The following is a 27,036-nucleotide window of genomic DNA, read 5'->3' on the forward strand; positions in this document are numbered from 1 at the left end:
TAATTCTGGGCAAAGTGACCATTTCTTTTTGAAAGCTTCCCCCCAAAACCCTTATACTCATATTGCCAGAACTTTCTCAAAACATATGCATATGTCACAGCCAGGCATTAATATCCCTACTGTTGATTGGTGTCAGATGCTAAGAGGAGTGGTGAATCCAGTCACCTGGTCATGTGACAGAACTAGCAACTGACTGCTAGACCTGAGCCCTGTCAGACAGGAGATGACAATGACATCCTCCCCCATACCAGAAGCACCAATTGTTGGTGGCTGCGATGGAGCTTAGTGAGAAAATGTAGCGCCCTCTACAGTACTGAACTAAGGTGGCAGAAGTAGGAGCCATTTTTTGTTTAATGTACAGACTTCTTAATAACAGTGTCCCTATGCCAGCTGAGGTTAGTAAAATGCTTACAATAGTTTAAAACAAAGAACCTAATATTAAACTTAAAAATATAATCGTTGATCTTAACATGGCCAAAATAATTCAGACTTTAGAAACACGTGATTCCATCACACCTCAAAAAACACATCCACAGGAAAACAATAAATAAAGCTAATGGTTACTAGAGGCACTTAGGGAAACAGTTATTCTGATGATCTCATTTCATTTTCATTAAAGGAATCATTTCCCAAGAGAAATGCTGGCTACCATTGCTGGCCTTATTTTTTAAAATGCTAGCCACTTGTCTCTGGCTTTAGTACTTTCTCACAGACACAGGACAAGCATTCAATCAGTGTAGTCAGAACTCCTGATCTCTCACTTGTTTTGGGTCAGTGCCTTAGACAGCATTGAAGCCAAAAAAATAGCATGACCACCTTTAGAAAGAGCTCAGCAGTAGCAACCTACTTATATCTCTTGGTAATGGTTTCTTAAACCAAGATTTATTTGAATACATGTTCCAATACATTACCTGAACTTATGTCATTTGATTTGGTATCTTTAGATGTAGAAGGTTCAAAGGCCCCAAGAACAAACTTGTCCACTGGCATGGAGACAGGCCTTGCCTGTAAACTTCTGGAAGTTCTCCTTATTACAGCATCTTTTTCCTTAGCACCGGACACCTCACATGGAAGGTCTCTGCTCTCTGTGGACTCTTGAAACACCATCTTGGTCTTCTTTCTGCCTTTTGCTGGTGCACTGGCAGTACGTCTCAATATTCGGTCTCCAATGGACCGTTTTCTTATGTGACCATTGCTCTCCACAGAACTGTGCTTTGAATTTTTAGTGAAAAGCCCTTTAAGTCCAATAAATTGCCTATTCTATGATAAAACACACACAATACATAATGCATTACAATATTTTCAGTGCGTAGATGACGTACCAACTAAAGGGGTATTCAGCTTTCAGCAAAATCATTTTTTGGATCCAGGACGAAACGAATTTCAATACTCTAACACATTTGCTTGATGATATTTTTTTAGGCAACACTGTTAAAACCTGAAAACCCCTTTTAATGCAATGAGATGTCACACCAATAACACTATAATCTGACAAATCCATGCATGTACAAACACATCATGGCCAGTATGAGTTAAAGTGATTTTGCCAACAAGAAAAAAAATCTGATCTCAAATATGAAGTGCAGGTAGCTAGATATGCGTGCAAATGTCTGCAGCAAACTTTACTGTCTGCAGCTATAGACAAATCCCAGGCTTTTGAGGGTGGCAAGCTTACCGAGTGACTTAAAAATGGTCTGGGATTCAGCCATAGCAGAAAGGGTATACAGGCACCTCATTATTACTTCATGCTTTATACCAGATTTCTTTTTTAATTACAGAGTCACTTTGGGTGAATATATTTTTAAAGTTGCAATGGAATGGCTTTACAGACATATGAACTGTATGCATACTATTTGTACTGTATGCATAATAAAACTACAACCACATGTGGCTCAGCAGCTTTTTAGTGCTTGAATGGGGTAACCAAAGTACAGTGACACACTACTGTACGTTGCCATGCAATAGGTAATTCATCTGCTAATATTATAAGTCTACCTTTGTGGCTCCTAGAAAGTGCAATATAGTATAACTGGGGTTGAGGATTAAAGGACTCCACTGAAATGGAAAAAAATGTACATTTTTAGCCCTTTAATAAGCAGCATGCCAGAATGCATATTATTTAAGCATTAGTGAATGAAAACCTGTAATTGAAAGGATTTAACATTGCTCTATAAAAATATGAATACTCCTTTACACTGAGCCTGGATAGCTAAAATCATTAGAAATTCATCAGTGAAGAACAGTTAATAGCACAGAAAACACTCATATAAAAATTCTAATGATCGATTAATGAACACAGAATCTGTACAGTTGGCAGCAGAGTTGGGCTTAATCTGAATATCAAATAGTTTCATTAGTTAGGGAAAATGCAATCTTGCATGCATTTGTCAAAAAAGCACTACCGTATCACTGACAAGAAAAAAATTATTATTGCTGCTATCTAAAAGCAGAATATACTTCTGGGTAATGTCAGCAAATGACTGCCACATAAATGGCATTGCCCAATATCCTTTCTATTTTTGTAGTGGCTTAATAATAAATTCTCCATCAGGATGTACATCGTAAATCTCCCTAATGTAAAATATGAATGGAAACCAAAGAAAAAATCTTTTTTACCTGTATAATCTACCGTATATACTCGAGTATAAGCCTACCCGAATATAAGCCGAGGCACCTAATTTTACCACAAAAAACTGGGAAAACGTATTGACTCGAGTATAAGCCTAGGGTGAGAAATGTGTAGCTACTGTAAGTGGAAAAGAGGGTCAACAATGCCCATTTGCAGCCTCACTGTTCCCATTTGCAGCCATAGGTCCCCCAAACTTCAAACTTGGTAGTTAAGGGTTCCTAGATGCCCCCTAGCTGCAGCCAAAATTTGGGGTCTCTAGACCCAAAGGGTCCTGAAATGACATTGCTGCAGATGGACACAGTTGACTGAATTTGGGGCCCCCTAGCTCGGGGCCACTTAGTGCTAGGAACCCCAAATTTGGTGTGCAAACCCAGTGGAACTAGCACTACAACATATACAAATCTGGGGATTCCTAACACCAAGTGGCCCCAAATTCGGTTCACAAAATGTCAACCACTTTTCTGCAGCAGAGAATGACATTTTCTGAACTGAATTTGGGGGCCCATATCTCGGGGGCACTTGGTGCTAGGAACCCCAGCTTTGGATATGTGGTAGTGCTAGTTGCACTGGGTTTGCACACCACATTTGGAGTTCCTAGCACCAAGTGGCCCCGAGATACGGGGCCCCAAAATCGGTTCAGAAAATGTCAAGCACTTTTCTGCAGCAAAGAATGACATTTTCCGAACCGACTTTGGGGCCCCATATCACCAGAAAAGTGCTTGACTCGAGTATAAGCCGAGGGGGTCACTTTCAGCACAAAAAAAGTGCTGAAAAACTCGGCTTATACTCGAGTATATACGGTACATACCCTCAGCAATGTAATATAAGTGAAAATTGCAAAACTGTACTTGTGTTATGTCTTGGTACTAAAAGCACTGCCCAACTCATTCCATAATATTATGGCATTATGAATGCCAAACTCAGCATAAAGACACATGAAATAGTCAACTACCCTTCCTCATCTCCCAAACCTGAGCAGCACATATTTCAAAGTGCCCAATGTGTCATGAGATTTTAAAGGTTCTGAGTTTTCTGACCAAACTGTCAACACAGCTGCAGGACTCAGGCCCTGTTCACACCTGAGCGTTTTTGTAGCTTGTAGCTCAAGCAAAAACCCATTGTATTCAATAGCCTCTGTTTACATCTGAGCATCCTGTCTCTTGTAGCTGAACATCTGTTGTTCCAAAAAGTACACGAGCTACTTTTCAGGCAAAATTAAGCATTTTGGGCCCCATAGACTTCAATGGGAACACCCTAAAATGCTTTATTTGAGCACTTTTTCAAGCTTTTTTTTTAGCATTTATTAACTAATCTCATCCCCTAGTGCTTTTCATTGGCTAAAACAAAAAATCCGAAGCTTGAATACACATGTAAATAGCCTGTAATACTCATCTAAAAATGCCTGTATACACTTGCAAAAACGCTTAAAAAAGCTCATATAAAAACTCCTGTAAACTGATCTGCCCAGGTGTGAATGCAGCCTCAGACTGGCGATTAGGAATCATTGAGCATGATTACCATTCACACACACATTGTTTGCAAACAAACATATCCAATGTGTAGCAGATGTCATTGTGGCTATCTTTCTCTGTTTTTGCTGTGTACAGAGAAGAAGAGTTAAACATTAGAGCATTGTAAAAAAAGAAGATTAAAGTTTGATTAAAACTTAACCACTTCATTACCCGGCTATAGTAATATGACGTCCGCAGGAGGGATCTCCCATCCTGGGTGGGCGTCATATGTCCTGGGCTTCCCGGCCGTCTAGGGGGCGCGCGCGCACCCACTGCGTTGCTCGGGACCCGGTGCACATGCCCGGCAGCCGCGATGTCCGCCGGGCACCCGCGATTGCCCGTGAACACAGCAGGACTGTGGATCATTGTGTGTGTAAACACACAGATCCACGTCCTGTCAGGTGAGAGGAGACCGATGGTGTGTTCCCAGTACAGAGGAACACCGATCGGTCTCCTCCCCTTGAAAGTCCCCTCCCTCTACAGTTAGAATCACTCCCTAGGAAACACAATTAACCCTTCGATCACCCCCTAGTGTTAACCCCTTCCCTGCCAGTCACATTTACACAGTAATCAGTGCAATTTTATAGCACTGATCGCTGTATAAATGTGAATGGTCCCAAAAATGTGTCAAAAGTGTCCGATATGTCAGTCGCAATGTCACCATCACGAAAAAAATTGCCACCATTACTAGTAAAAAAATAAATAAAGTAATAAAAATGCCATAAATCTATCCCGTATTTTGTAGACGCTATAACTTTTGCGCAAATCAATCAATATACGCTTATTGTGATTGTTTTTACCAAAAATATGTAGAAGAATACATATCGGCCTAAACTGAGGAAAAAATGTGTTTTTTTATTTTTTTAAATTGGGATATTTATTATAGCAAAACGTAAAAAATATTGTGTTATTTTCAAAATTGTCGCTCTTCTTTTGTTTATAGCACAAAAAATAAAAACCGCAGAGGTGATCAAATACCACCAAAAGAAAGCTCTATTTGTAGGGAAACAAAACATAAAGATTTCATTTGGGTACAGTACAGTGTTGCATGACCGCGCAATTGTCATTCAAAGTGCGACAGCGCTGAAAACTAAAGATTGGTCTGGGCAGGAAGGGGTGAAAATGCCCTGTATTGAAGCAGTTAAATCAGTAACTTGGAGAATTTAGGTTGTATACTATTATTTCCTTATCTATCACAGATTCTATGAAAATTCATAGTCAAGGAACAGTAAATAAAAATCAGCCTTTTTACCTTCCCATAGATCTCATTTATTGTAATATGGACAAATATTGATGCTTCTGTCAAACCTTCCAAATAAACATGCCGGTATCCTAAAAAACAATTGAAATACATAAACTGTTGTATGTAGTTTAACATTTTATTGTCCCAGACCAAATTATATTGTTGTAGGTAAAAAAGATTGAATATCTAATATAATCAAAAAAATATTTGTAGAATGCTGTAAGAGTCTAACAAGAGTAAATTGGGGTTTGAAAGCAACATCTGTGTGGTTCAGAAAAGTTAAAATAGATTGTGTATATCAAGAACACTGAAATGAACTATGAGGAGTATCTATAAACTCCTACTTACAACTAGGAGACTCTAGGGTTGGTCGTATTTCATGCCTCAAGTCAAATAGGACAATTTTGGAAATAGGTGTTATAAAGGTGAAATGCTTATAAAGCAGAAAATAAATGTTACACTTACCAGGCAAAAGACTGCTGAAGGCAACAGTCCTCTGGCCAACAAAATCCCGTCCTATTGGATCATGGTCCCATACTAAGAACCTCACAAGTGCTATCTCTGGCATGTGGACTGTAAATGTAAGGGTCTCCTCCCACACTGGATTGAATCCTGAGATAAATATTGCATAAAATGCAAAGACAAAGTTACATTGCAATTATGGTTTGTTGTGGTTCATCTCAATAATTATTATAGGTAACCATACATGTGAATATAACCTTAGCTCAGGGGGCTAAAATGCTTAAATTTCTGTAGAAAATGCTACTTCAGACACCCTCCATTGTTGTGACAAGGCATTTTGGTGACAGAATCTCTGCTGAAGGGGAGGAAAAGTCAATCTGTAATCTGATCCTCCCTTCAGGCAGGAAAGGGAACTTTTGTTTTTTTTTCTGACCTGCAAAAGTAAAGGCATCGCATACTAGCACATTATGTAAAACTTACAAATGAAGCCCTCCTCGTCAATGCTGGAGGCAACATCCATCTTCGCCCGTCTTCCTTCCGGGTCCATGGAGAGGTGCGTGATGTCACTCCTGCGCATGCGTGCGGGAGCCGCCAGTCATGGCACAGGGTTCTGAAGAAATGGCACGGGTGGCCATTCCTTCAGAGCACATGCACCGATTACGTAATCGGTTGCATATACAGTAAATATCTCCTAAACAGCGCACGCTTAGGAGATATTTACAGTACCTATAGGTAAGCCCTATTATAGGCTTACCTATAGGTACAAACAATAAATGGGACTTTACGTCGTCTTTCATGGTTCCTTTCATGGTCCCATGGACAGCAGCTCAGAAAATGACATGATATAGGCACAATTGTTCAAACTGTAAGCCCTGCAGGAAGAATGAGGCTACCAGTCATACGACACAGGCTTCCGTGGGAGGTTTTGTGTTTTCTGTGTGAGGTTCTGAACCTGTGGCATCCTGTCAGCTCGTACATTCTGGTAACTCTATCTGTGTGTCACTGAGTGAAATACTTCTTTTGATTGTGGTAGGACAGATCTTTTCCCCCAAAAAAGTTACATTTCCCTTTTAAAGTTAAATGAGTTTTATCTCTTTACAGTACTAGGTCTGGTTTTTTTTATCCTAAATTGTGCACAGATTTCTACTGTAAAGCACAGAGTAATTTTAATACTAAGCCTTCTTGAAACATCAAAACGTTGCTGCTTAAATTACATATATTATCTTGTTACTTTTAATTAATGTGAAGGCAGTCTGCTGTCTCTAATATTTTCATGTTGAAAACAACATTCCGTAATTTTATGTTTACCAAAGAACGAGATTTGGAAAATTATTTTGAAAAAAAAAGCAGCCGCAGAAGAACTAATTATGCCAGTTCTAGCTGTGTATTTTATCATGTATATTTTAGAATGGGAAATGAAGAGCTTTCAAAGAAAATCTTGTCAATGACTCATTGTGGGTATTCTGCATACCTAGATGTAATGAAGTCTAATTCCTGGACTAATTATCTAGGTAGAAGAAGTCTAGCATGCAAATGCACCAATTAGGGATGATGCTGGCGTAGTGTTTGGAATGTAGTCACTTTCTGACCAAGTAACCAAGTGTTCTACAAAGTTGCAATGCTAAGGTATGTTCCATTTGCTGAATATTAAAATGAATGAAGTATTTAAAAAAGACAAGACTTTTACAAGGCATAATGCAACAGATTGGCTTTGGCTTTTTTAAATATGGAATTCAGACAAAATGGTTGGTTATCTGAAAATGTACCAATTCAGTGAACCCATGAACAGCTGTTATCCAGGAAAATGGCTACATACACAGTTGATCTTTTTTAACCATTAAAGGAAATTAAATTTCTATGTAGTCAGTCAGTGATCTAGGAACCCCTAAACTCCCTAAGACATACAGTATATGCAAAATACCTATCAGCAATACAACCTGGACCCACTCTAGCCTATGAATGGACAATGAAGGAGCATCAGTATAATGGTAAGGTCATTATTCTGATCTCTCCACCGGAAGCTCTCAGTGTTAGATAGGCACCAGTGAGCAATGCAGTAGACCAGCACAGTCTTCTAGTGCTGCCCATTTTGTTCCCGGTCTAAGTGTTCCCATGCAAGATGTAAGGCTGATACATTTTTATTTAGATACTTTAGTCAGCTGAAAAAAAACTCCCAGGAGCCATTTAACAGGATTTTCTTTTATTTTCCTCTATACTAAATAGATCTCTTGTTGCCCAAAAAGTCTAACTACAGAATGCCCTTGAACCAAGTAAAAAGCAGCACCACTCACATCATGCTCCTGTCAGATTTACCAGCCAGTTCCAACACTGCTCCTGGGTGCTGGGTCACTGATAAGAACATGTCAATCCCAACCATCTAGCCACAAATGTTTCCCAGAACCACGCACAATACAGTGAATCATAAAAGAAATTATCATAAAATGGCTTCAGCTGGCTCTCCACCCATCAGAAAAGCCCCTCTAACATGTTTCACCCATATAGGGCTTAATCATAGCAAATGCTCTTGTGTCATGCAAAATAAATGCATTATATCAAGTATAATTGCGGAACATGTAAAAATCCCATGGATTAGGTACAACAGTTTACATTGAATACAGTGAAATAATCAACAACATGATCATGTTTTAAAAAAACAAATGATCCAGTTCTTGAAGCACTGTTGTTGATGTCAATACACTTTACAAAAACACCTAACACACTATAATAGATACAAAAAATATTAAGGCTGGATTCATGCATATGCTTTACACATTGCACAGGCAATTTAAGGGGAGTGGAACCCCATCAATTTATATTGGGCCCCCAATGCACTTTAAGGCCGTAAACAACACAACTGACAATTTAATGCTTTACAACGCAAAGATGTGGATACACATTGTGGTGATCTGCATTTGCCAACATAAGCTAAAATGGGAACGCATAGGTATAAATGGGCCCTGTAGAGTAAACCCATCTAAAATTTAATAAATCATTTTTTGTAGATACGTGAAAGTTTGATCACCTGACAGTTTCTTGTATCTATCAGTGGCCATTGTAAGGGGCACAATTCACCTTTGTTGCATTTTTTACATATAGTATGGAAAATCTCACTGGAGATGGAACACAAAGATCTAAGGGATGAATTTACAAAAGAAAATTTGCAGCTGCTCGCTATACTTGTTTTAGAGGCTGCATTTGGTGGACCTGTTCTATGCTGAGCTGATTTTGGACCAAAGTGCTTAAGCTACTACAAATTGTATTAATTGTTCTTTCCCAAGAGATCCTTGTACTTCTTCATCTCAAACCTCCCTTTCTCACTGAGCCCCAATTTAAATGAGCCACTTTTGTACTGCTAGCCACTATTGCAGAAACTATTCTAAGGGCTTGGAAGAAGCAACCCACACAATTCACGAAAGTCTGTCAACTCATGAACACATTCTTTATTAAGAAACTTACTAGTATTCTCCTGATGTCTCAAAGAAAATTTCTTTGTGGGCTCCATGGATTCAATACACTTACCCCTCTCTTTCACCTGAAAGCTATGCCTTACTGCAGGCAATATACTTCCGTGGGGAACAAGTGGAGAGCCTTGGTGTCCTCTTTCCTCCATCTCCTCATTCACCATAACCTTTCCAGCTTCTCCTATCTTCTTACTCTCCTCCACTCTACTTTCTCCTCTTCCTTTTTCTTTCACTGATTTTTTTTTTAGGAGGGACAATGTCTCCCTCGCCCTTACCCTTTTTTTTCTTTTTTTTTTGTTCTGGACCTTTTACATACTCAATCAATGCATCATGAGCTCAGAAGATTACAAGATTTCCAGGTTCATTAATATGTGGCATTAATGACCCTTACCATCTCAACACCTAATTATAAAATGTAAAACTCTCTCTGACTCTGTTAATATTCTTTGAAGAAATTTTCAATAGAAACTCTTTGAACGTGAAAATTCATAGACATATCATAGCTGATAAAACACAACAGTTGTTTTAATCTTTTACAAATCATAGCCATAATTAACATAAAACAAATTACCATTGTCGTCCACCACTCTAGTCTGCTCTTTGCAGCAGTCAACAGGCAGACCAATCATTTCTACTTCAACATAAGGGTCAATGATCTGTAAAAATGCAGGGATTGTATAAATCAAGAAGCAATTTAGAATAAGATGGATTGTTCAACAGCAATCAGCAATGGATTATCCAATAATGATCATTCAGACAGTTTGAAAGTATATGATACATTGTCATATTATAACCCACTAACTCTTTAAAAAATAAAATTAAAAAAAGTAAAATCAGGTATGGAAGTTACATTTAAGGGGACAATAATAATGATGATGGCAGATTTTATTGCAGAAGTGTATTGAATGGTGTCCATAATCAGAACAATGATGATGATGTGAGATTTAAAATTATTTTTTACTGAGGACTATGATAAATTTGATGAAAATCTATAGCTCTCATTATACAGTGCCTTGCAAAAGTATTAACCCCCTTGGCTTTTTACTTATTTTGTTACATTACAGCCTTTAGTTCAATTTTTTTTTAATCTGAATTATATATGATGGATCAGAACGCAATAGTCTAAGTTGGTGAAGTAAAATGAGAAAAATATATACATAAAACTATTTTTCAGAAATAAAAAACTGATAATTGGCATGTGCGTATGTATTCACCCCCTTTGTTATGAAGCCCATAAAAAGCTCTGGTGCAACCACTACCTTCAGAGGTCACATAATTAGTGAAATGATGTCCACCTGTGCTCAATCTAAGTGCCACATGATCATATACACACCTTTTTGAAAGGCCCCAGAGGCTGCAACACCTAAGCAAGAGGCACCACTAACCAAACACTGCCATGAAGACCAAGGAACTCTCCAAACAAGTAAGGGACAATGTTGTTGAGAAGTACAAGTCAGGGTTAGGTTATAAAAAAAATATCCAAATCTTTGATGATCCCTAGGAGCACCATCAAATCTATCACATCACATTACCCAAAGAACACCATCCCCAATGTGAATCATGGTGGTGGCAGCATCATGCTGTGGGGATGTTTTTCTGCAGTGGGGACTGGGAAACTGGTCAGAGTTCAGGGAAAGATGGAAGGTGCTAAATACTGGGATATTCTTGAGCAAAACCTGTACCACTCTGTGTGTGATTTGAGGCTAGGACGGAGGTTCACCTTCCAGCAGGACAATGACCCCAAACACATTGCTAAAGCAACACTTGAGTGGTTTAAGGGGAAACATGTAAATGTGTTGGAATGGCCTAGTCATAGCCCAGACCTCAATCCAATAGAAAATCTGTGGTTAGACTTAAAGATTGCTGTTCACTAGCGCAAACCATCCAATTTGAAGGAGCTGGAGCAGTTTTGCAAGGAGGAATGGGCAAAAATCCCAGTGGTCAGATGTGGCAAGCTCATAGAGACTTATCCAAAGTGACTTGGAGCTGTGATAGCAGCAAAAGCTGGCTCTACAAAGTATTGACTTTAGGGGGGTGAATAGTTATGCACATTGACTTTTTATGTTATTTTGTCCTATTTGTTGTTTGCTTCACAATAAAAAAAAACATCTTCAAACTTGTTGGCATGTTCTGTAAATTCAATGATGCAAATCCTCAAACAATCCATGTTAATTCCAGGTTGTGAGGCAACAAAACACGTAAAATGCCGGGGGGGGGGGATACTTTTGCAAGGAACTGTATAATGACGATAATGAGTAATAGATGAAGATGGGTAATGATGAAAATGATGACAGAATATTGCTATTTAATGATGGCGACAGTGATAGTGGACAATAATAACACCATTAGGAGACAGGCGGAGAGTAATAGATTTTATAAAGATAGATATATAGATAGATCAATAGACTAGGGCTATATTCACACTGATTCGGTATGGGTTTAATCCGTTTTGCAGTAAGATCTGATCAGTGCGAGTCGATGCAGTTCAGAGGTGATTTGGATACAGCTGCTAATGTGTTTTTCTCTCTCTCTCTCTCTTGCTCTCTCTCTCGGCCATGGTCCAGTGAAGGGAGAAAGCTGAGACTTGTAGAAAACCTACTGGAATCATGTTATCTTATGATAGATAAGCGTTTGCATGCAGTTACTATTAAATCACACCGCACCTTCTGAACTCGCACAAGACCCTTTTCAAAATTACATCAGAATCGCACAGCGTATAAGTGAAAGGCCTCCATAGAAAGTCATTTCAATTGTCATGTAATTCCAAACATTCTGGAACGCATCAAAAATTGCATCAATGTGAACCTGGGCTAAAAATAATAATATTTTTATCTAGTATAATGTTTAGGGACTAAGGCCCGTTTACAATTTACACTGTAGAATTTTGCTCAGAACTAGACAAAATTTTAAATACAAGATTTAATTTTCTAAATTCCTAGTATTGCAATAATCTATGCTTTACTGTCTATACAGTTCCGTTTTTTGTATTTAAATCAGTTTTGCTATTAAACATCACAGAAAGGAGTGTCAGTGAAGTACAGTATAAGTGAATAACTCACCTCTCCTCGGTCTCCAAGCATAGAATCAGGGGGTTTTGGAAGCTGCTGTCCACTGATAATTTTAAGGATTAGTTGCTTTTTGGGGCTGGCAGGTAATGGATCTCCAGAAAAAGGGTTAATTACGCCTACAGTATTATATAAGAAAAACAGGAAGAATAATGTAAGTATACATGCAAGCAGACATCCCCACCCCCCACCCCCAATTTTGTATTATTTTCTGGATAAGATTTACAAATAAAAGGTTACAAGACAGACTATAGCAAACAAGACATTTTAATATCTGTTTATTTTATGATAATAAGCAAAATGAAACTGCAATGAAAAGGAAAGAACAGTGCGACGTGTCACTATTTCTCATACTTGTTATTCATTTTTTAAGCAAATCAGTTTCTCTATGAAGCAGATTAAGTGGTGACACTTAGCCATCTTACAACAGCCCCAATGCATTAAATTGTCTCATATGCCATTTTGTAGCTCAATATGATTTACTGGGCATCCTTATTAAATTTAACAGCACTAACAATAGAAATAGGACTGCATATATTACACTTTGTTTGGGGCCTGCTAATTAAAAAGAGTGTATTACCTTTGCACATCTGCTGGGGTTTGAGGACATAACCACAGTTGCCATTCACCTTGAATTTTGCACGATTTAATTCCATCATTCGTCCTTCTGTTTGGTAATTGAGTGCAACTGAAGGCAGAGAAGGAGGGCTAAGTTATGTAGTTATGTCTAAAGTAGAGTGAACACCACACAATTATAACAGTAAAGCAGTGATGTAGAAGACATTACTGTATTAACAAAACATTTACTTCCACCAGTTCAATGCCATTATATGAATTTAGAAAATAAATTGACAGTTCTGTACTTAAGATCTTCAGGGTGCAGTAGAATTTACATTTTATCAGGAGATTATAGAAAGTACTTTTCACCAAGAGATAGACAATTTTAGCACATAGTCAAATTACACTTCTTTCTGCAAAGTAATTAAAGGATATGTTCACCATTAGAAATATGGTACATGTAATTCACGTAGTTAGCATGTAACATGTATTTAACATGTTCCTTTTTACTTGGTTCCCACTGCCAGAATCCCCCTCCATCTGAACCCTCCTGCACCCGCTGTCACATTTGAAAGCAGCGTGACTGTGCAGGGCTCCGCCCTCACAGCTGTGTCATTTATACACAGAGATCTGTGAAAGAGAAAACTACAAGCCCTACCTGCCATCCTAGCAGATAGCTTGTAGTTCTTAATGAACTGCAAGGGTGCTGATGATCACCCCAGGGTTCATTTACAAGCCCTGAAGCTTTCAAACTGACCGCCTGTAAAGAGGTATGGGCAGAAAGCTGTAGAGCTTGCCTGCAGGAGCCTGACATTACGCTGTGATCCACTAATCGCGGGTATAATGCTCTGTAGGTTCCTAAAAAATAGGAAATGCACATTTTTCCTGCAAATATATGTTCATGTATTTTTTTCACAAAGGTGAATTTATACTTTCATGGAGTTAAAATATTCTAGGTTATACATATCATGGTACACACCTAACTGGATTCCGGCATTCCAATATGGCACTGGGTTAAAGTTACTGGAGTCTATCCTGTATGCAGATGGATATATTCTGGTAAGTTGCTTCTGATTGTACCCCATAAATTGCTCTGACCTCTGCTGAACCACTTGATGTGCTCTGGTCTCACTAAAAGATAAAACATTTCCCGTGGAACCTGAAATAAAGCAGAATAAAAAGTCAAAGAAGAACATAACATTTTAGTCACCTCTTTTGGGAAAGGTTAAATAAGACAATGGTGAACATATCAGTGGGAGCATTAATAGTTCCCTTGATCTAGAAAGGATGCTGCCCTACAATAAAAAGGTTTGATTTGATACAAAAGCAGGGTCAAATGGCCTGATCAGTATGTTTTGCTTTCATGATAGATAGCTAGATAGCTAGATAGTCCTTCCTGAGGACTGGTGCCCAGAACTGGACAGCACACTCCAGGTGAGACCAGACCAAAGTCTTGTAGAGTGGGAGAATTACCGCTTTATCCCTGGAGTTAATGCCCTTTTTAATGCAAGCCAATATTCTGTTTGCTTTGTTAGCAGCAGCTTGGCATTGCATGCCATTGCTGAGCCTATCATCTACTAGGACCCCCAGGTCCTGTTCCATCCTAGATTCCCCCAGAGGTTCACCCCCTAGTGAGTAGATTGCTTTCATATTTTTGCCACACAAATGCATTATTTTATATTTTTCTAAATTAAACCTCATTTGCCATGAAGTCGCCCACCCCATTAATATGCTCAGATCTTCTTGCAAGGTTTCCACATCCTGTTGAGAAGTTATTGCCCTGCTTAGCTTAGTGTCATCCGCAAATACAGGGATTGAGATGTTTACCCCATCCTTTAGGTGGTTTATGAACAAATTAAACAGGATTGGTCCCAGCACAGAACCCTGGGGGACTGCAAATTCCACCCCTGACCATTCCGAGTATTCCCCATTTATCACCACCCTCTGAACTCGCCCTTGTAGCCAGTTTGCAATCCATGTACTCACCCTATGGTCCATGCCAACGGACCTTACTTTGTACAGTAAACGTTAATGGGGAACTGTGTCAAATGCTTTTGCAAAATCCAGATACACCACATCTATGGGCCTTCCTTTATCTAGATGGCAGATCACCACCTCATAGAAGATTAATAGATTGGTTTGGCAAGAACGATTCTTCATGAATCCATGTTGATTACTGCTAATGATACCATTTTCATTACTAAAATCCTATATATAGTCCCTTATCATCCCCTCCAGGAGCTTGCATACTATTGATGTTAGGCTAACTGGTCTGTAATTCCCAGGGATGTATTTTGGCCCTTTTTAAAATATTGGTGCTACATTGGCTTTTCTCCAATCAGCTGGTACCATTCCAGTCATTAGACAGTCAATCAAAATTAGGAACAATGGTCTGGAAATTACTTGACTGAGTTCCTTAAGGACCCTCGGGTGCAAGCCATCTGGTCCCGATGATTTATTAATGTTAAGTTTCCCAAGTCTATTTCTAATTCTGTCCTCTGTTAGCCATGAGGTGCTTCCTGTAATGTGTCATGAGGACAAACACTGCAGTTTAGGTAACTGAAGACTGAAGTTCCCTCGTGAAGACTAAGGAGAAGAATAAATTCAATACCTTCGCCATCTCCCCATCCTTTGTAATCAGATGTCCTCCTCATTCTTTATGGGGCCAATATGGTCTGTCCTCCCTTTTTTACTGTTATATACTTAAAGAATTTCTTGGGATTTTTTTTGCTCTCCTCCACTATGTGTCTTTCGTGTTGTATCTTAGCCCTCCTAACTGCATCCTTACATATTTTGTTGCATTCTTTGTAAAGTCTGAATGCTGATAATGATCCCTCAGCCTTGTATTTTTGAAGGCCTTCTCCTTTGCTTTTATATGCATTTTTACATTAGAGTTAAGCCATCCAGGACTTTTGTTTGCTCTTTTAAATGTATTTCTTAATGGGATGCACTGGCTAATGCCCTTATTTAATATGCTCTTAAAGCACACCCATCTCTCCTTCGTGTTCTTTGTTTCTAAGATTTTATCCCAATTTATATCTTCTAGCAAGGTTCGTAGTTTAGGGATAGATTACCATAGGCCCTATGGTAATATTTTTAGGTGCAGGGCCCTGAAATGTGGCTCCTCCTAATTCCTAACAATAAAAATACACTCTAAATATTCCTTTCCATGTTACCATAAATAAAACAAATACTATTAAAAAAAAATAATGATGTTTGTGAATACAACATGTCATATTCACAGCTGCAAAGCACCAGCCATTTTATAAACAACTGATACAGAATGAGATTCCACTAATATTATTTATACAGACTGGTAAGAAAGCCTTGTAAACAGGCGAAACATTCAAACCTTCAGTATGTTAAATGTCTTTTACTAATGAAATTGCCTATAAAGCCACAGTAATGTAAGGAAATCTTTGTGTGCTAGGTCACACTGATCTTTTTATTGTGGAAATGCAGACGTAATAGCATTTGTCTGCCTCATTATATATCAGAATTATTCTGGAAAAGAATACATTCTTCAAATATAAATATGCGATGTGAAATGGAAAGTTTTCATTACTATGATCAAGTCAGCAAGTTAATAGCTAACCAGCCTGTTAACATAATAAGATTTTCAGCTATATGCTCTTATGGGGGGTTTTTTTGAGCAAAAAAAAAAAGTCTGTATAGCTTGTGAATAGATCAACTGAATGTATCAACTGCTATGCAATGCAGCAATGCAACACTTCCATGGGATTTAAATCTGTACAACTCTTGTTTATATCTCTTCACGTTGGCTTCCATCAGGGCCTTACCATGAGGTGTCCTTTGCAACATGCTACATATCTGATTAAGGGTCTTTGTAAAAAACCTTGGGTTTGAGTCAATGGCATCAGTTTGAGATGCTTCTGAGATCATTCAGAATTCATTGGCAAGGTGTATTGGACCTGCATTTGACCTCCTTCTGACCCAGGACAAGCAAGTTTTGCAATCCCATAGACTTCTATGTAAAGGCAAAACCCATCTGGTACAAACAAAATCCCATTGACACAGGCTTTAAAAGTGCCCAGAGAGTGTTTTTTATGCTATTATTTATATTTTTTATTGATATACTTTTATTGTTCTAGATATCTTAAGTGGGTACAATATCATTACTGCTGTGATGGTTGTGGGTGAGTAGATAGCTGCAGAAATCCACTACCATGGCTAACATAGACCACACACACACTTTGGTACTAATCCATCTGTGCTAGCAGAAAGGGTCATTGTTGCATAATACAGCCAATGTCAGCACAAAGTAAAAAGGTACCAACGTGTAGTGTGAAACTATATGGAATGTAAAGTTAAAAAATCTTTTCTAATTTACCCTACTGTCCATTATGTATTAAGTAAGTATAAGCTGACACACCAGTTAAAGACTTTGTTTATCCAGTAGTTGGGTATTTTGAAAATGGAACACACAATTCACGCTTTCAGCCATATAACTTGAACAATTTGTCCCAGACTTATTGACACTATGGTGATGGGATTATGTAAATATGGTAGTTTTGTAAACTAACCTACACATTCCATGGTGACTGGATGAAGGTGACTAAGTGACTTATGTGGCTATAAAAGATGGGGTTTACCCCTGACACTTACTAGAGCAGAGGAAGCTACTTGGAGGAGTAGCAAAGGTTTTCACTATTACAGAACAAGCCAAGTAGAATGTGATTAGCTATACAATGACCTGAATAAATGAGATTATTGCACAGACATATTGACTTAAAACATCCATGCTTTGTTACAAGAACTAAAGTATAATGTATAATTCCCCTCCTCCTCTCCAACAGATGACCACGTTTCTAACAAACAGTGCTTAATAATCTCCATTTATAAAAAATCTGAGGAAGCCATTTTCTCAGACCGTCTATGCTGATCCACAGAAACCAAGACTGATTCTCCTTTTAATAATAGATGCTGTGGGGATCTCAACTGTCTGAAATAAATGATCCCTAAGAAACTTTCAGAAATGGTACCTGTGTTTTGTTATATAGGTCTCAGTTACCAATGGTGTTAGCAATTGCTTATGAAAATTCTTCAACAATCACAATTTCTTACAACATAAGTAGTAAGTTACATTTAAGGCCCCACACTTGCGCCATGTTTTTCCTACCCCTCAAATGCACCCCCTTTTGCTGCAGAGGCAATGGGCAGAGGTAAACATGCCATGCAGAAGCAAATCAGCCACAGCAGAAATGATACCCCCTGTGAATGGTGCCGCGCTGCAACTGCCCCACAACCAACTGCCCCGCAACCACACAAAAGACACATGTTGCACCACGGTTGTCTGGTATTTAGGGGTTAAAACAGGCAGTGAGAAGACCTCCTCACCATCTATCAAATGTTTGCATCTACTTAATAAGCACCCAACTGTTAAAAAAAGAATTATGATATTTTTCTTGCCAGCCTTTACCATCACTTTAAGCTATATGCATTACTGGATTATGCCTCACAAGATCCAAGCCACTGTGTGGTATTTGGATACAAACGCTTTTGTACAAACCTTTTAAGTAATGCATGCTTCCAGTATGATACAGGAAAATCATAGAAGCATTTGGATTGCTTAACAAGATAAGCTGCATTGTTTGGATCTATGTCAGGCAAACGTGCAATTATGATAAAAGCTCAAATCGCAGACCACAACCGCAGTAAAGCTCCTTTTACTTCCACAGAAACACTTTAAATCTGAATCAATCTACATAAATGTAACTATAAGATTGAATTTAAAACTGCCAATCTGAGTCTGAATAAACAACAGGAGATATGAACCCTGGTTCATGGAAATGGTCAAGTAAAACAGTTACGCTCAGGAAAGGGCAAAACATTAAACAAACAGTAAAAACATAACATATGTTAATACCTATGCCATATATATATAGATATATAGATATATATCTATATATCTATATATATTCAAAACTTGTACTGAGTATTAAATATTATATCAATATTCAAAAGTACATTGTTTGATATTTAACTATGTAGATACCGTTGATATACACATATAAATTAAATCCAACTAGACAGTGTTGATAAGGAGACTGAGTTGGTTTCCTTCCGCTTCAAAAAATCTCTATTCCTAAATGCCTCAAATTTTACCTAAAGGCCCAACAATACTGTAAAGATATACAGTGGAATCAATAGGTCAGGAAAACTACAGATACACTTACAGATAAAGATGATATACTTGAACATATGACACACAAAATTGACATGGTTTATTTATTCTCATAATCTAATCTGAATGAAAATGCAGACTTCTCACATGCAATGTTAATCCTACTTTTATCATCATTTATTAAATTAGAATAAGGTGTTCAAGATGAGGTGACAATGATAAGGACCTCCTTAGGGAGTATGCAGATGGAACCAGTCCTATATAATCCCACATTTTTAGGGTCTGGTTTTTTGCTTTGCTATTGGCCTGTGTTTTATCATTATGACAAAATCCCTAAAGACCTTAGAAAGAAGGTTGTAGATGCCTATGGCTCTGGCAAAGGATTTAGGAAAGTTAAATAATCTACAAGTGGCATAGATTTTTAAATGATGCTAATTTGTCCAGGACTGGCCAGCCCCGCAATTTCAGCCCAACAAACTGACCATCTGATGATAAAAGCAGTCTGCGAATTCTTACATAATTCTGGCAACAGTTGGCCTCTAAGTATGCATCTACAATCAAACGAATACATTGAAACTGAATCAATTTAAATTACATGAGAAGTGCGCAAGGAAATAGCCTTTGCTGTCCAAGAAAAAAATTAAAGCAAGACTTCAGTTTGCCATTCAACATATAGGCAAAGATCAGGCTTTCTGGAACAACAGAACGATGTGCTGTGGACTGATGAACCAAACAAAGTTGCTTGGCTATAGCAACAGTGGACATTTATGGTGCAAACAGAAGACATTTCAGGAGAAGGACCTCATACCTACTGTGAAGAAAAGTGGTGGAAATGTTATGGTCTACAGTTGTAGTCATCAAATTAATTATGAAAATATATAAAGACAAGAGAGAGCGCACGCCAGCCCTAGTGTGTTATCGTTTAATTGATAAGATAAGTGGATAAAAAAAGAAGGTTGCATTCACAAACATCCAGCGTTAAATGGCATAAACAGCTCCATAATAGCTTCCTCTCCTGGTCTGTAGGGATCAGTTAGCTCACAGCAACTAGCAGCATGGTTAAGTATTTCAGTAAGCACAGACCGCCTGCTTCCTTGTAACACACACCACCCAAAGCACTCACACGGACCAGCCGGCGCTGCCTGACGTCACTCGTGGCCAGGGAGGGGATGCACAGTGATGCAGCTGACTCCTGTGCATCCCCTCCCTGGCCACAAGTGACGTCAGGCAGCGCCGGCTGGTCCGTGTGAGTGCTTTGGGTGGTGTGTGTTACAAGGAAGCAGGCGGTCTGTGCTTACTGAAATACTTTACCACGCTGCTAGTTGCTGTGAGCTAACTGATCCCTACAGACCAGGAGAGGAAGCTATTATGAAGCTGTTTATTCCATTTAACGCTGGATGTTTGTAAGTGCAACCCTCATTTTTTATCCACTTATCTTATCAATTAAAGGATAACACACTAGGGCTGGCGTGCGCTCTTTCTTGTCTTTATATATTTTCAGAATCATGTATTTGCAGACGATACTAAGCTAAGCAGGGCAATAACTTCTCCGCAGGATGTGGAAATCTTGCAAAAAGACCTGAACAAATTAATGGGGTGGGCGACTACATGGCAAATGAGGTTCAATGTAGAAAAATGTAAAATAATGCATTTGGGTGGCAAAAATATGAATGCAATCTATACACTGGGGGGAGAACCTCTGGGGGAATCTAGGATGGAAAAGGACCTGGGGGTCCTAGTAGACGATAGGCTCAGCAATGGCATGCAATGCCAAGCTGCTGCTAATAAAGCAAACAGAATATTGGCATGCATTAAAAGGGGGATCAACTGCAGAGATAAAACGATAATTCTCCCGCTCTACAAGACTCTGGTCCGGCCGCACCTGGAGTATGCTGTCCAGTTCTGGGCACCAGTCCTCAGGAGGGACGTACTGGAAATGGAGCGAGTACAAAGAAGGGCAACAAAGCTAATAAAGGGTCTGGAGGATCTTAGTTATGAGGAAAGGTTGCGAGCACTGAACTTATTCTCTCTGGAGAAGAGACGCTTGAGAGGGGATATGATTTCAATTTACAAATACTGTACTGGTGACCCCACAATAGGGATAAAACTTTTTCGCAGAAGAGAGTTTAATAAGACTCGTGGCCACTCATTACAATTAGAAGAAAAGAGGTTTAACCTTAAACTACGTAGAGGGTTCTTTACTGTAAGAGCGGCAAGGATGTGGAATTCCCTTCCACGGGCGGTGGTCTCAGCGGGGAGCATTGATAGCTTCAAGAAACTATTAGATAATCACCTGTATGACTGCAATATACAGGGATATGTAATGTAATACTGACACATAATCACACACATAGGTTGGACTTGATGGACTTGTGTCTTTTTTCAACCTCACCTACTATGTAACTATGTAACTATGTCTACCACCCAGTGGACTTTTGGGAGAGCTGCAACACCTTACGCGAGGAATATACATACAGACTGTTTACTGTTGGAATAGGTATAGTGGTGACAGTGCTAAACTTGGTTTGTTGTGTGTGTGTTTGGACTATCAAAATAATTATGAATGCTACATTGGATCAAAATGTGCTTGATAAGAATGTGAGGCCTTCTGTTCAAAAGCTGAAGTTGAACCGGAAATTAATCTTTGAATGCGATAACGATCTAAGAGGTTCACATTGGAATGCATGCGTTCACATAAGTGTGCACCACGTGGTTCCTTGCATTTCATTTTTGACAGCCCACTCATTTGAATGGGCTGCAAAATGTACTGGGTCATGCAATACATGTACAAGCTGGTAAACTGTGGCAATGATCCCTCTCTGGTCAATTTCTATACTACCTTGCAGAATGCTAAACACTTACTTGCTAATAGCCCTCTCTTAAAGTGGTTGTAAAGGCAGAATGTTTTTTACCTTAATGCATTCTCTGTGTTTGCTATGGGGGCACTCAGAAGAGTAGATAAGCATAACATGTTTATTATTTTAACTTTGAAAAAACTTAGAAACACTTTAAAAGAGAAGTTTGGGCTTCCAAAAAAAAAAATGATATGCACCTAGGTGGATGCAGCATTGATCCGATGCTGCATCAGTACCCCACTGCTTCTACACTAAGAGCTGAGCAATCAAACACCACTGATCGCTCAGTTCTCCCCTCTGTTCTGAGCAGAGAGCTGTAACTGTCAGTCACCGACTCTCTGCTCTGCCCTTCCAGACCTCACTAAAGCGTTGGGCTGTGGAGGAGGGGGGACCAGCTGGCTCAGTTTCTCAGCGGCTCGCTGAGAGGCTAAGCCAGCTGGCAGTCCAGGCTTCTGGGTGGATCCCAACTGTAAAGTCGGGATCAATCCAGCACCTGGACCAGCTAAGTGACATCAGCCCACTGTCGGCTAAAAATAGGTCACAGGAGTGCAGAACAAACTGCACTCCTGTGATCCATAGGAGAAGTAGGCCCAAAAAAGCTTCTTTAATAAAGATATACACTTACATATTTTACAGGAAAGAGGCTTTCCCACAGGAGACTTATCTGTCTCCTGTGGGACAGCCTCTTCATTTCTCTTGCCATTGCTTGTGTGTGGAAAGTGCTCAAAACAGAGATAAGCTGTCGGTCCTAAGCAGCCCTTTTTTCCTAGCTGTTGTCATTGGGAAGAAGGGCAGGTATGATCTCCTAACTAGACTTAGAAAGCACCTAGCAACATGGGACAAACAGCTATATGTACTTTGCCCCATAGGAGACAGAACAGTAAGGCCCCTTTCACACTGGGGCGGTGGGTGCATCGGCGGTAAAGCGCCGCTAGAGAAAGGGTTAAAACCACCGCAAAGCGCTGCTGCAGCAGTGATATGCCGGTGGTATAGCCGCGCTGCCCCATTGATTTCAATGGGCAGGAGCGGTGAAGGAGCGGTATATATATGTATGTATATATAGATGCTACTTGCAGGAGTTTTTTTAACGTCCTGCAAGCGCACCGCTCCAGTGTGAAAGCACTCGGGCTTTCACAATGGAGAGACAGGAGCGGCGCTTTACAGGCCCTATGCAGGCGCTATTTTTAGTGCTGTAGTGCCTGTAAAGCGCCTCAGTGTGAAAGGGTTCTAAATGCAATGAAAGATCCTCTTTAAAATATATGTAAACCCCTGTCAATTAACTTCTCCATTTTGTTCCCTTTTAGTCTGTTAAATAATAATAATAATAATAATTTAAAAAAAACGGTTGCTCATGTCAGAAATTCTCAGCTGTCCTGTGTCCTGTGCACATTTCCTGTGTTATCTCAAAAAGAGTAAATAGCTCTTCTAATCCCTATTCTAGTGCTAAGAAATTATCAATGGTGGAAAATACGATAGGGGCAGTTTCAGTAATTTAGCAAAATAAAACTAAGCAGGGCTGACACCACCACTCAGCTCAAAAAATGCTGCATGTTGGCAACCAACAACAGGACGTAGGAGCTGTGTGCATTTCTGACATATTAACAGGTGTTTTTAAGTAGTCTAAGGTCTTTAGAAGGCTAAATCATGAGAAAAATGTGAGTGTAATGTAAAGACGTACTGCATATGTGTTTTATTTAGTTTTGTGCCCTGACATACATTTTAAAGCCCAAATAAAGTAACAGAAGTATATATGCTTTCAGACACAGATTGTACTAACAACTTGACATTTATAGTCTTGCCTCAACTTTCCTGTTACAGCAAAAACATTGCAATCTCACAGCACCAGAATAGACCTTCTGTTCAGAATAATTTACAACATTGACCTGGTCAGATACTACCCTTCTCTGAACACAAGTCTGTGTGAAGAAGCTTATGACAAGGACTGTAGCACACAGCAAGGCAGTGCAAGGGAAAGCAGTAGCATTTTCAGGAGTGGCAACACAAAAAGGTATGAGACTTCAACTGGGCTATAAGTAATTATATGCAGCAAAGTTTCCAGTCCTGCTATAGTCATCAACCCCTTCAACCCTAAATGAGAACAGGCTTCCAGCAGTCGCTGGCACCTCCATAAAGAACACTTCCAAGCAAGAATAAATGGAAGCCACTCTTCATTAAAAACCTTACATATGTTTATTACAGTACTCCAAACTCCAGCTGATCCACCTCTACCATGGCCTTAGACTATAAGTACATTATACTAAAAGTGAGCCTGTATAGTAACCATAAGGCCTCATGCACACTGGGCGTTATAATAACGTTATAAAAACGTCAGTAGCTTTGTAGTGTGTTTTTCAACGTTTTTTGCAATAACGTTTTTTAGCGTTTTTCAGCTTTTTTTTGTTTTTCAATGGGATCAAAAACATTAAAAACTGCTTGTGAGCCGTGTTTTTGAGCGTTTATCTGCGTTTTTAGCCATTTTTTGACAATAGAGCGTTTTTACAGCTGAAAAACTCCTCTTAGAACCCACTAGTTTTGGGGGGTTTTTTTCCAGCCACAAAACGCCCCAGCCAAAAACAGTTGATAACAGCCTATGTGTGCATGGACACAGGATAACATGCTGGAGAGTTTATTGACTGTAGAAAAAAACGTTTGAAGCCAAAAACAGCAGCTGTAAAAACGTCCAAAAACGTCCAGTGTGCGTGAGGCCTAAGATGCAGGAGCAAATCTTCAGCACTACTGTAGCCCGCTTCAAGCACCACCTGGAAGTCCTTATTTGCATAAGCTTAAGCAACAGAGCTAGGGATGAAACTGTATGTCAGGTTACATAGTTGATAAGGTTGAAAAAAGACACAAGTCCATCAAGTCCAACCTGTGTGTTTGTGCTTTTATGTTAATATTACATTGTATATCCCTGTATGTTGTGGTCATTTAGGTGCCTATCTAATAGTTATTTGAATTTATCGATGCTCCCCACTGAAACCACTGCATGTGGAGGAGAATTCTACATCCTTGCCGCTCTTACAGTAAAGAACCCTCTACGCAGTTTATAGTTAAACTGCTTCTCTTCTCATTGTAGTGAATGGCCTAGTGAATGGCTTTGTGTTTTTTTTAAATTCCCTTGCATAAAAAAGTTTTATCCCAATTTTGGGGTCACCAGTCCCTTTATTAGCTTTGTTGCCCTACTCTGGACCCTCTCCAGTTCCAGCAAATCCCTTCTGAGGACTGGTGCCCAGAACTGGACAGCAAACTTCTGGTGTGGCCGTACCAGAGTCTTGTAAAGTGGGAGAATTATTGTTTTATCTCTGGAGTTAATACCCTTTTTAATGCATGTCAATATTCTGTCGGCTTTGTTTGCAGGAGCTTGGCATTGCATGCCATTGCTGAGCCTGTCATCTACTAAGACCCTCAGGTCCTTTTCCAACTTGGATTCCCCCAGAGGTTCTCCCCCTAGCGAGTATATTGCATTTATAATTTTGGCACCCAAATGCATTATTTTACATTTTTCAACATTGAACCTCATTTGCCATGTAGTTGCCTACCCCATTAATTTGTTCAGATCTTCTTGCAAGGTTTCCACATCCTGCGGAGAAGTTATTGTCCTGCTTAGCTTTGTATCATCCACAAATGATAAGATTGAGCTGTTTATCCCATCCTCCAGGTCAATTATGAATAAATTAAATATGATTGGCCTCAGGACAGAACCCTGGGGGACCCGCTTTCCACACCAGACCATTCTGAATATTCCCCATTTATCACTACCCTCTGGACAAACCATAGATTTGGCAAGAATGGTTCTTCGTTCTTTGTTACTAAAATCTTGGATATAGTTCCTTATCATGCCCTCTGAGAGCTTGCAAACTATTGATGTTAGGCTAACTGGTCTGTAATTCCCTGGGGTATAGCTTGGCTCTTTTTAAATATTGGTGCTACATTAGCTTTTCTCCAATCAGCTGGTACCATTTCAGTCAGTAGTCTGCTCGAAAAAAATTAGGAACAATGGTCTGGCAATCACTTGACTGAGTTCCTTAAGAACCCTCGGATGCAAGTTATCTGGTCCTGGTGACTTATGACTGACAGGTAAAGATACAAAAAAAACCATAAATAAGCAGTACATTTCTCTAATACTTGCACATCTCTCATGTTTTATCCCTTTAAAGACACTGCAAGTAGATAAACATACCTACTGGTATGCCAGAAATGTACTAAGCTAGTAATTTCTTTCTGTAAGAGGACAACATATAGCATTGCTGTCAGCCCTGCCCAGCTGTCTTTTCCGAAACTACAGAACAACTCCCAATCTCCTTATCTCTATTCCAAGATAAGAAACAGAAGTACTGATATTATTGCTTTAGATCAGTGGTTTTCAACCTCAGTCCTCAAGCACCCCCAACAGGCCATCTTTTGGGAACTTTCCCTAGATAAAATAGCTCTTATCAATACCATGTCAGTGATATTAATTTAAAGCAGCTGTGGAAATTAAAGGAAAATATGAAAACATGGCCCATTGGGGGTACTTGAGGACTGAGGTTGAGAACCACTGCTTTAGATAACACAGTCAGTGCAAACTAGACAGCTATGAATTTCTGACGCGTAATGGATTACAGATGTGATAAAATGCTTTTGAATGTATATTTAGCAGACCAAAAGGAGCAAATAAAAGATATTTATTATTAGGCTGGGTTTACATACACTTTAATACAGCCCGCCGTCATCCACCCATAAATGAAATACCATTGATTGATGTACTGATCCCTTTAATGTCCCTCTATGCCATTTAACATAAATTAAGCAGCATACATAAACTGTGTATTGCATGTGTGCTACTTCATAATCACCTTTATCTTTTCCTCTTGTGTGCACTAAGAATTAGCTGATAAACAAATGGCTGATAATGATAAATGTCTCATTTGCATGTTTTGCCAAAAAAGAAAATAATGGTTTGCATAGCCAGTCATAGCTTTATCCTTACACCATGGATAAACTGTAGGGGGACATTGTTTCTATCATTAAAGAGGAATTAACATTACAAAATAACAAAAGCTTATCTCACAGCACAGAGCTTACACATTTATGAGCCACTACTGTGAACCAGATGCTTTTCCAGCAG

At 39.2% G+C, this 27,036-nt stretch overlaps 1 protein-coding gene across 6 annotated transcripts in view; it reads right to left on the reverse strand.

Annotated features, from left to right (window-relative positions):
- Positions 1–27,036, reverse strand: part of PLCH1 (phospholipase C eta 1) — a 392,590-nt gene that overhangs the window by 19,226 nt on the left and 346,328 nt on the right. For 4 of the 6 annotated variants that reach the window (XM_073626065.1, XM_073626066.1, XM_073626068.1 and 1 more), the window contains 8 exons: positions 13,909–14,088; positions 12,952–13,059; positions 12,366–12,490; positions 9,878–9,962; positions 5,849–5,995; positions 5,393–5,472; positions 1,996–2,055; positions 912–1,260 (listed from right to left, as the gene is read on the reverse strand). In XM_073626065.1, coding sequence (XP_073482166.1) covers positions 912–1,260; positions 1,996–2,055; positions 5,393–5,472; positions 5,849–5,995; positions 9,878–9,962; positions 12,366–12,490; positions 12,952–13,059; positions 13,909–14,088 — 1,134 coding nt within the window. The remainder of the gene's footprint in view (positions 1–911; positions 1,261–1,995; positions 2,056–5,392; positions 5,473–5,848; positions 5,996–9,877; positions 9,963–12,365; positions 12,491–12,951; positions 13,060–13,908; positions 14,089–27,036) is intronic. The other 2 variants (XM_073626069.1, XM_073626067.1) reach the window with 1 other exon arrangement.

This window comes from Aquarana catesbeiana, linkage group LG04 (genome assembly GCF_042186555.1).
Source record: "Aquarana catesbeiana isolate 2022-GZ linkage group LG04, ASM4218655v1, whole genome shotgun sequence".
In the NCBI taxonomy this organism is placed as follows: domain Eukaryota; kingdom Metazoa; phylum Chordata; class Amphibia; order Anura; family Ranidae; genus Aquarana; species Aquarana catesbeiana.